Source organism: Calliphora vicina, chromosome 1, assembly GCF_958450345.1.
Source record: "Calliphora vicina chromosome 1, idCalVici1.1, whole genome shotgun sequence".
In the NCBI taxonomy this organism is placed as follows: Eukaryota; Metazoa; Arthropoda; class Insecta; order Diptera; family Calliphoridae; genus Calliphora; species Calliphora vicina.
This window is the reverse complement of record NC_088780.1, coordinates 94354183-94366016: the sequence shown is the minus strand read 5'-3', so window position 1 is coordinate 94366016 and position 11834 is coordinate 94354183. Positions and strand designations below refer to the sequence as shown.

General features: G+C 27.9%; 1 protein-coding gene across 1 annotated transcript in view; it reads right to left on the bottom strand.

The window, feature by feature from the left end:
* The window catches only part of drn (doctor no), a 34612-nt gene that overhangs the window by 5955 nt on the left and 16823 nt on the right, over positions 1–11834 (bottom strand). Inside the window, exons 2-3 of the mRNA XM_065515157.1 lie at positions 934–1838; positions 674–832 (exon numbers count right to left, since the gene is read on the bottom strand). Of these exons, the coding sequence (XP_065371229.1) occupies positions 674–832; positions 934–1032 (258 nt within the window). The 5' untranslated portion in view covers positions 1033–1838. The remainder of the gene's footprint in view (positions 1–673; positions 833–933; positions 1839–11834) is intronic.

Below are 11834 nucleotides of genomic sequence, written 5' to 3'. Positions count from 1 at the left end.
CAGTTTGGAAATTCAATTTTAGTTTAAGTTTCCGTTGGTATTAACCTTCATAAGTTTAGTATTAAGCATCTTAATAATTCCTCAAAATTTTAATTCGCATTAAGACGACCTAGTAGAAAAGTTAATTTTCCTAGTTTAAATAAATTTTTTTTTCTTTTTTTGTCATACATAGAAAATAATTTTAGTTGTGATAATCGAATTTATTGCAAATCAAGTCTAAATTACGGAATTTTTTAGTTTTTGCTTGGGGTGACAAAATTTCAGTTATTTAAATTATAGTTCTTCTGTATTAACTGATTTTTTAAAGCTTTTATTTAACTTGCAATGGTTGTTGTAAGTTAGTTAATATCAAAATTTGTAACTACAATTTTGAACCAAGTTTTTGTGGCCCAAATAGGCTGAAATTTGGCATTTATTCATACACCTGACGATAGTGAAGAATTATGTTCGAAAATTCAAACTTTTGTCCGAAAATAATCTCTAGATCATGTATAAACCTGTTGACAATTCATTATTTTGTTCGAAAATTAGAAATAAAGTTCGAATATTTTTTAAAATTGCTAAAATAATCTATAAATTATGAGGATTCTTAAAAAACTACTTCTAAGCTCTCAAGTTCTCATTATATAAAAGCAATAAATTGAAAACAACTTAAAATGTTTTAAAAACATACCTCTTTAATTTCATTGTGTTGCTGATGTAAACTCTGTACTGTTGGCTGTGCTGCTGAAGGTATTGTAATGGCTGGACTAAATGTGGGACTTGGTTGTGGGCTTGGAACTGAAACAGGTGTGCTGCCAACAGGTGGTTGTTGCTTTTTTCTCAAGGAATCCTTTTATTTTTAGAAACAAACAAAATCAAATAAATTATTTAAAATAGACAAAACATTTAAAAATATGATTAAAAAAAAAGAGGATAAAAAAAATAAAATACCTTGTAGCAAACTGAGCATAAACCATCTGTAGCTGGATTACCATAAAAACCGCAACCAGAGCGGCACATAGGTTGCATCGGATTTGATTCGCGTTCCATTGCTTGTTTCTTGTAGATGTTGTTGCTGCTGTTTTTGTTAGCTTTTTTTGCGGTTATTATTTGTAGTTGTTGTTGTTTGTTGTATTGTTATTATTTATTATATTCGCACAGCGAAGTTAATTTTTATATTTTTGTTGTTTATTTGTTTGTTTTAATGATGTAGTTGTTGTTGTTATTATTATTTGAAGGTAATTTGTTGTTGTTGCTGATTTGTTACAAAAATTAAATTTGAAACACAAGGAGAAATAAACAAAAAATACGTTTAAATTGAAGCTGCTAAAGCTGTTGAATTTTTTTTGTTCCTTTATAGAAAAAGAGTACGGAGGAGATCGTGTTGTGAGCGAGATATTTGTTTGAAAATTGCAAATTGTTTAAATTGGAACTGTGTAAGTAATTTTTTGTGTTGTTTAAAGCTGGTAATTGTTGTTATTTGTAGTTGTTTTTTTTCTAGTTCAATTTATAAACATGAACTAAACGTCGAGATTTATGTTGTAGCAGTTGCTGTAATTTACTCAATTCGAACAATTGCAATTTGTCTTGTTTTTAATGTTTTTTTGTTAAATAATTTCCAAACTTCTTTCTATACTCTTTTCTATGCTGGTTGCATGTATTCTTTCTTCTCCAACAATGATAATGATGTTGTATTCTAAATTGCAGTTAAGTGGTGGTGGTGACTGGTACGCAAGAATGTCACTCCAGAGTAATAAAAAACTAATGATTGAGTTGAGTTTTAGTTTTGTTGTTGTGTTTAGAAGAAGCAGCAAAATATAGTAGAGTGTGAATAATGGTGATGACGATCAATCAACCTAAAAAGAAATTAAGAAATGTTTCTAAATTAGTAAAATCTCATACATTTGTTTTCCAAGAAAACAAACAAAAATCTTATTATTAATTAGAAAATAAATGTAAAGTTAGTATGATTTTTATGAAACAGGTATGTTTGTTGTACTCACCTTTAAAGTTGAAATGATAAATGTTTTTATGTGTGATGTTGAATTTGATGTTTGTAAATCTTTTGTAATATATAGTTTTTTTTATTAAACAGCTGTCATTTGTTTTAGTGATTTATGAGTGTGATAAATTATGATTTGTTGTCAAGACTGTTTGAATATAAATTTCACTTTTTCAAACACTGTAAAATGAATCAAATCAATAGAAATGTATAGGTACGTATTCTTCTAAACAAAACAATTTAAGAAAATATTAGTATGTATATTAATGAATAATTAGCATTATTGTTCAACTTTTCTTTAACAATCAAGTTCACAAACTAGCAACACAAAAAAAGGGGGGAATTAATCTGTAATTTCTAAATTGATACCTAGTCCGATTTTAATAGAATTATCCATGGCTGGATTGTATTTTAAACACCAACTCTTCTATAGCCCTCATACTAAACGTTTAGAAGTAGATTTATTTATTAGATGAATTTCTTTCTTTTGTTGTATAATTTCAAGTCATAGCTCAAAACAATATCGGTAGCGAAATTGTCAAAGTTTCGATCTATGTGTTTAAAAGTTAAGTTGCCAAATGACAAATTAACAAATTAACAAAAGCTTGCAGAAAATACCTACAATTTGAATTTATAAAAACCCAACTCGTACTTTCACACTGATTGCTATTGTATGAAAACTTTTTCGGTAAGTTATTTCCCGGGTGCTTTAAACTACAAAATCTATCAAAAAAAATCAGTTATAATTTTCATATTAATAGATTTGATTAAAAATCTATGTACCTAAATAAATTCCAATTTTATTTTAATTATGTACCTATGTATGTAGGTACATTTTGTTTACAGATTTATTTTAAATTTTTTTAATATATTAAATAAATCTATCTTGTATGTAAATTTCCTCATCATTTCCAGCTCATTTACATTTTCTCTATGTAAGTTTTGTAAAATGAGTGGGTTTTCCATTTTATTTGCTGTATGAATCAGGGCAACTCCCCATATTGTTTATTTTTTTTATTGTATTATTTTATTCAACTTTACGTTATTGTGTAATGCTTGAGTGATTAATTTATTTACCACACCTAAAAACAAAGACACAAAAAATTAAACAACATAAAAACCTAAAGCATAATAAGAAAAAATAAATAAAATGCTTTAAAAATAAAAGGAAAAAAAATTCACCCTCAGTGGCACAAATACAACAAACGTGTATTAAACAAAACAAGCGTGGTGAATATCACAGTAATAAGATAAACAAGTTTAACAGCAAAGTTTTTCTCTCCTGTCTAGCAGAAGAAGAAAAAAAGAAAAATAAAACAAATGCAGTATTTTTCTAAAAATGCTTTAAAAAAAATAGAAAATGCGCATGTTCTAAAGTTAAGAAAATGAACATGAAGAAAAACAAGCTAAGAGCAAAACAAAGACACAAGCAAATACAGTTTTCATGAAATTCACCATAGAGCGAGCTAGAGTGGGAACAAAAGTACAGGGAGCATGTACTTGTTAGGTCTCTTTTATATGGATACCATTTATTAGAAATAATTAAGAAAGTCCCCGTTAGTTTCTGCCGAAAGCGAAGAACCATGGATAAGTATGGTAGAAAATTAAATTCACCAAAGTTGTTGTTCTTTTCATTTGTTGTGATACTTTGTTATTATTTTAAGTTTAAAATGTTTTTTTTTTTTTGTAAAAACAACAAGAAAAATCTGTTAAAACCAGACAGACTAGTCCACTCGTACAGAGAAACTGTTAGCGAGCTGTATTGAAAATAAAATAAAATGCATTGTAAAATTTAAAGCAAAATTGGCTGTGGCTGTTTTGGATTTTTTTATTTGTTACTGAGTTGGCTGTTTTAGCTAGATTATCATTAATTTTTGTTGCTTTGTATCTAAACTGGTTTATTGCCTTGTTAATGGCATCAGCAGCAGAAACAGCAATCAGCTTAACAGCCTTGAAATGTATTTTAACAGATTTTATTGCTGCATTTTTTCACACAAAAGTATTTATTTTCTTATTTAAAAGGAGAAACAAATAATAAAGAGCGGGTTTTTATTTTAATTAAAATAATTACAATGATTGAATATACATACATATATAAAAAATACCATAGCACACAACTCAGCTATTAAAATGAATTTTAGATTTTTTATTACATTTGATTGAAGTGTGGTGAATTTGTAATTAATTCAATACATATATTATTAATACCACTGTGAGGTTTCATATGTATGCCTGAGGTTTCCAACCAACTCGTTTTATTATAGAGAACAATAAAAACAAATTGAAACACACACAACTTTCAATTTATTTTTGTGATGGTGTCTTTAATTTGATTGATGATGTTATTTTATTATTATTCATATACACCACACATCAGACACCAGACATGGACAAGTTTAGTTTTAGAAATGGCGCTAAACTCAAAACAAAAAAGTACTTTTTTTATATAAAAAGTACTAAAGTGTGAATATACAGAAAAATTCGGAAAAAAGTTAATACTGATAGTCAAATGTTAATTTGAGAAGGAATTTTCTTCTCTATATAACCAATGACCTAAATCATTTTCACAAAAGTTTTAAGGTTTTTTGTTTTTTCAGTCGTGGTTGCCATTCTCGTGGAATTACCCATATGTCTTAGATGTTTATGAAATAAAATCAATTGACCCAAGTATTATATTGAACCATATTTTAGTTAAAAGTTTAATAGCTCCGAAATTTCCCATCCCTCGCACATACATCTGTATCTAGCAATACACATTCTCAAACACGCTCAATATTTATTATTACAAATCAGATTTATAAATGTTACAATGTATTGAGTACAATAATAATATCACCACCACAGCACTGGGGAAACAACATTCTATTTTTTGGATTTTAATATTTCTTATCAATAAAGTTGATTAAAATAAATAAAATAAAATCTATTTTATTGCAGGCTACATCGTTTCTAGTACAAATGAGGTTAAACTTGTCATACATACAGTTGGCTAAATGTAAATGTTGGCAACATTGCCAGTGTTGCAATTGTAGAGCTTTTGCGTTCATTAAATAATTTTTAATTTTGAAGAAAACAAACAAGCTGATTACAATACAACATATTCTAAATAATTTACGGTCTTTGTTAACTTGAATATAGAAAAACAATTGTCTAAATAAATTCCAGCATAACAACAGTTTCAAATATAAAATCTCCCCTAAACAATGGGTATTAAATAGAATTATTTTAAATCCCCCCATTTCATGTAATTTAGAAAAGCATCCAACCTATTTAATTTTCTATGATCCTGTCTTATGTTACAATGTACATACATATTTTAATCAAACTGAATACAATAAGCCAATATATAAATAAAATTCAGTTAATTTTGTACCCAATTCGTTGTCATGCCTTATTGACCAACCTGCTGATTATTTTGCCATCTAACTACATACTTATTTTTCCTATATAAAAGACAGAGGAGAGATCATTGCCATTATCATCATTTAGTTATGGATATATTTCTTTTTTTTTAAGTTAACAAAATCGTATTGTTATGGCTTAAATGTTGGTGGTGGTGGGTCTGGGATCTAAACCAACCACAGTCATTGTAGTTGCTTGTTGGCTGTGGCATGTATAATAAAATTCCTAGAACTCTGACATGATAAGGCAGCAATAATCTGTGCAACATCTTCACGCTCATGTTTTGGCTGTTATTTACAGCAAAAAGAAACAACATTTTTTTATAACACAAACAAAAAAAACGTCAATATAAATTTACCAAAGTAAGAAAGAAAAACGAGCCACCATCACTACAAAAAAAAAACAAAATGTAAAAAGAGCAAGGATAGTTTTACGTGACCGGAAATAACTTTAATAGGCTTTAATCTTTTCTCTCGCTCTGCGGCCCCAGAGTGTGAGTGTTACATTCACAAGGTAAAGCGGGTAAAAGGAATGTACAATGAAGTTGAAAAAAACATATGTTGCAACAATGTTGCAAACAGATATGTAAAAAGAAGTAATCTTAAAATATATGCTAGAATTAAATAGTTTCCTCATAGTACACAAAAAATTCGTTGACATTCAAAACAAAAATAAAAAATCTACTTATGCTTAAATACATAGACTACAGCAGGCTACCAACCACAAAACTGTCAAAATTAAAATACACATGTTTATGTGAAGGCGATTAGTCTGACGCCATCACAGCTACACGACCACCGTTGTCGCTTTAGCCAACTTAAGGTAACTTCTATTTCCGTAGGCGAAATTGAACAATTTGTATCGTAAATTCAAACTTCAGTTTCAGCTGGTTACTACGTGGCTGTCGATTTCATTATAATTATGTAGCTGACTACATGGCGACGATTGCTGTCAACGGCATTTATAGTTGTATAGCTTGTTGTAATAGTAGTCTACTTTTTTCATATCAAAAGGTCGATTGTTCTAACAATTATATAGAACAACTAGAGTTCCACCGACATCAGTGGGATTTTTTGGACTGAAACAAACCGAAGCTTTTAAAATTTACTATTAATTATCTAAAAGAATTATTATTTTAATTTTTAAGCACCTTTCAGTTGATTTATATTTAATTCCTTTAAGAAATTTAAATTTCAATTATGAAAAGTTCGGTTATTTCATCATAATGAGATCAATTGATCAGCAACTAATTTGAATCTAAATATTGTAACTTTTAGAAGAAAAAGTATAAAGAAACTCCCGAAATTTACCAGAAATTTCGAAAAAATATTGTAGTCCCAATCAAAGTTATGAATGAAGAACTGAATCTATAAAGTTGATTTTGTTCAAAATGTACATATATATGTATATTTTCTTTGTAATTTTTTACGAAAAAATGTTTTTGTTCCAAACCCGAAAACTTATAAATCGATTCGAAAGAAAATATTTTCGAATTTGCATAAAAATTCGAATGATTTTCTTTTCGAATCGAATTATTGTACTTAAAGTATTTAAATAGTTGTCAGATTTTCATGAAAAATAGATGCTGCACCGAAACTCCAAAAAAAATATTTGGATGTCAAAATAACAGGGCAATACGTTTTATACAGCAAATCGAAGATAAGATTTGAATTGGAATTAAATTCCTAACAAGTAATTTGGTATAGAGCAACCAAAATGCTTGTAAAAGAAGCCATACTTTTGAATCTCTTTTGAGATATAGACTTTTTGAAGTATTTTTTATAATAAATGTGTTTTCGTATACAATATTTGGTATAAAAGGCATGTTAAGGTATAATGTTCTCAGTTGAAGTGGTGAGTGTGGCATACAATTCTTTAAGGAACAAAAAAAAAAAACATTTAAGTGGCTTTTTTGCCAATAGTTATTTTTGCCGTATTTTGTGCAATAAATCAGCTTAGGAAGTATAATATATTAAAAAATAAAAACATACATATTTCTTAAAATTTATAAAAAAAAAAATAATATTAAAATATATTATACTAAGTACTCCATGACTCTCCTATGTCTATTAAAAATAATGAACGTGTTAATACATTAAAATACATTATATTGTTATGAAATAATTGAGGTCGAATTCATTGGTTTGAGTCGGACTACCTTCACTGATTATAAGGTATTTGCAATTCTCTTTATTTTTATTATTTTATTTCTTAAAAATTCAATTATTATTATGTTATAAAGTTCTTTATTAAACACAGAAAATTAATGTTGCTAAACCAGTTTCATTTAAAATTGTTTGTTAGGACAACAACATTATTTCTTAGTGGTTTGGTTTTTCATTATTTTCAAATGCTTGTTATTATAAGAATTATAAGAATGAATTGTTTTCTTTTTTTAAACATTTTTATTAACATTAAATTGCTATAAAAAAAATTATTATTATTAATTTTTAATGTTTAAAGAGTTTTGTACAAAGAATGTGATTTTGTAATGTGTAAGAATTTCATCAGCCAAATGTTTATTTATGGAAATAAAAACTCAGTTTATGAATATTAATAATTAATTTCAACCTAATTTTATATATATTTATAACTTTTAAACAATTTAAATGAGATGAAATTGAAAACAGTTGATTACGTGTATTAATAATGAAATTATTTTAAAAACCACTAGGTGGGCATCATTTAACGCACTTAAACTCACCACCAAGGCGAATTCATACAAGGTGGTGTCAGTTCCACATTGGTCTTAACAAATGTCAAAAAACCAAAATGAAAAATTAAACAAATAAGTATTTAAACTTAACATAGTGTAGATAATTGAATAGTGAGGGCTTTACTTATTTATGTAAACAATAAATATTTTGTTAATAAGCTTAGAATATGTAGATATTTAAATATAAAAACAAGCTTTGACAGTTGTTAGAACCAAAAAGCGAAAAAAAAATTATTAGCTGTTTGACAGACTCCAGCTTGTATAAATTCGCCTTGCTCACCACTGACAAAATGTTGGGTGCTGCTGTTATTAACAGTACTTTTCAAAACACTTGATTTTTTCACATTATTACGTTTAAGTTCAATATCAGACTATTTTGTACATGTTTAATTAAAAATAAAATGTTTTCTATTTTTTTTTTGTTTTGTTAATTTAATGACAAATTTGCTTAGAAAACGCCTTAAACAATGCAAACTTAAATGTCGTAAAACAACAACTATTTCCATTTTTGGCAAAAACGTTTGCTTTCAAAATAATCTTGATTTTGTTGTTTTTTTTTATTTTTTGTTCGTTCCTATCCATGTTTGCAAGGAAATCGTGAATGTATTTTATAACAATTATAGAGCCATGTAAAATAAATTCAAGGCTGAAAATACACATTTTACAATAAAGGAAAAATTTGTAATTGAAATTGCAGTATGTACATAAATAACTGAAAGTACTTTTATACAAATTACTTAAAATTAATGACGAAAGTCAAAAAAATATATAAAAAAATATTTCTAAAAACTATGACGACTACTATAAGTTTTTTCTTGTTTATTTTAATATTTTTTTTTGTAATTAGCAAAAGATGACGTCATATATTCGATGTATAATATTTTGTATAATTTCAACTAGTAGACATATGACGCAGTTGTCTGTGACGGGGATGGTTATGCAGTACTGTTGTGTTATTATTAGAATTCCGCAAAATTTTCAATCCCGAAATTCCGGGACATTGTGCGAGAATTCCCGGGAATTATTTTCCTTAGTTGTATGTGATGATTTTGAACTTGACTTTTTCTAAAATAACATTTAAGCTCCAAAACAAATGCAGAAGATTCATACAACAACATAGATTTAACCCAAATAGACCAATAACAAGTTTATTATTCAAATTATTACAAAAACTCGTGAATGTTCAGGGCTTTTTGTGACAGCCCTATTCCGATCGAAAGTGGAATTAGTTTAGTACTATTTAGATTTTTTCACAAAAAAAAATTGGAATAAAACCATCATCCGTGGAATTGAATTTTGTTTAATATTATTGGTTATTCTTCAAGTTTTAATTAACATTGCCAATTTAAAATTAAAAAAAATAATATTTTTGAGAATTATCAGAATTGGAACCTAACGAATGTAATAAAAATTTAAGCCATTCCGATACAAATGGTGACAGGTTTGTATATAACCAAAATTAGAAATCGAATCAGTTTATCTCTTTTTATATTAAATTTGTATTGGATTTTTTCATTTGTATCCAATTACATTTTAAAAACAAAGACATTTTTTAGCTTTCTGACAAAGTCTACATCGATTTCCCGGGAAATGAAAAAGTGCGGGAAAAGAATAACTCTAGTTTTCATAATAAATATAAGTAAATCGATATATAGGCTTTTAATTTTGAGTCCAATTTTAATGCGATTAAAATTAAATATAAGAGATTTGTTATTATAAGGACGAAACGAAAAAATTCGAGCAAAAAATTAATTAAATTGCCTAAATTGTAAAATGAGTCAAAGCGAATTTAAAATTTTTGACCAACTTCAAATTTTGTATGATTATAAAGAACCAGTGTACCAAGTGTATAGCATTTTTGGAACGTTTTAATATAATATTCAAACTCATAACATTTAAAATTCGGTTTATTTAATAACAAATCTTTATGTTAATTTACTTTGTACTTAAAATAAAAAATGTTGCCTGTCAGTTCCATTTTCCATCTCTGTATTTCAATATGTATTTTGGTAAAAGTGTTTGTTTTTGCCATTTATAAATGCAACACACACAAACAACTATAATCAAATAATAGATCTCCACAACACATGTTTAATATCTCTCCCTGCTCCCACCCTCTCTCTATAACTCAGCCAACACTTGCAGTCTCATTAACGCGACTATGTATTACGTAGTCTTACGTAGTATAATAATACTATATTTAGTTGACGTATGTATACATATCTATGTAAAAGTACATAAGTATATACACATCTGCTCAAAATAATAGATACACCTAATTGGAAAAAATTTAAATGGCGGTAACATTGAAAATTTCATCGCAAGCGTTAAGAATACATCATATTATTAAAATTTCTATCTGGTAATGTCATGTCAGTCAAAAATCTGGCAACTATTTGCTTTCATGTTGATTTTTAAAAACGAATTTATTTGAATTACAAAAAATTATTTGCTCATAAAAATAGATACACATCAGTAATTTGTAATTTGTTTATATACAATTTTTTGTTTGTGCAATTTTTTGTTCCTATTTACGTGAAACAGTAAGTATAATTTAAATTTTAGCAACAATTTTATAAAAAATAGGACTCTTTTGAAGAAAATGGGACGAAATCATCATTGTACCGAAGATGAGAAAAAAATTGTTCAAACGATGAGAAATCAAGGAAAATCATTACGGGAAATAGCAAAGAGCATAGGAAGATCTTTACATTTTGTCCAAAATGCTTTATCTAAAAAACAAAAAAGAGAAACTCGCGGTAGACCAAAGAAAACCAGTCCAGAAACAGATAGGCGGATCGTCCTTATGGTTAAAAAAGACCCTTTCATATCATCGAAAGCTATTTCTGCGGAGCTATGTAACGAAATCAGTCCACAAACAGTTCGTCGTCGTCTTTTACAAGCTAAATTGCCGGGAAGAATTGCCAGAAAAGTGCCACTAATGCGCCAAAAAAATATCAAGACAAGATTAGAATTTGCTAAAGAGCACTTACAATGGTCCGGGTGTGAAGGCGAAAAAAAATGGAGAAATATTTTATGGAGCGACGAAACAAAAATAAATTTGTTTGGAAACGACTGCCAAAGAAATGTACGCCGACCAAAAGGAAAAGAATTCCACGTTAAATTTACAAAAAAGACGGTAAAACATGGCGGGGGAAACATAATGGTTTGGGGTTGCTTTTCATGGAATGGTGTTGGTCCGATATTCCGAATAGAAGATACCATGAATGCTAGTGGGTATAGAGACATATTGGAAAACTAAATGCTTCCATATGCATCGGAAAATATGCCATTAATATGGACATTCCAGCAGGACAACGACCCAAAACATAGTTCAAGATTAGTTAAAAACTGGTTCTTGGAGAATAACGTACCTGTTTTAAGCTGGCCCAGCCAATCCCCTGATTTAAACCCAATAGAAAACTTGTGGAGTGAATTAAAGATAAGGCTTTCGAAGGAAGTTTTCAAAAATAAAGACGATTTATGGGAGAAAACGCAAAAAATATGGTACGAGATTCCATTGGAGAAGTGTCAGAACTTGATATCCAGTATGCCCAGAAGAGTGAAGAAAGTTTTACAAAACAAAGGTGGATATACTGGATACTAGCTTTACTTTAATAATAAACTAATTTTTTTAAGATAAAATTTATTAGCTTTTGTTTAATAAGAATTTTTAAAAATGTATCTATTATTATGAGCACCAAATTTTTCGAAATTTAAGAAATTTAATTT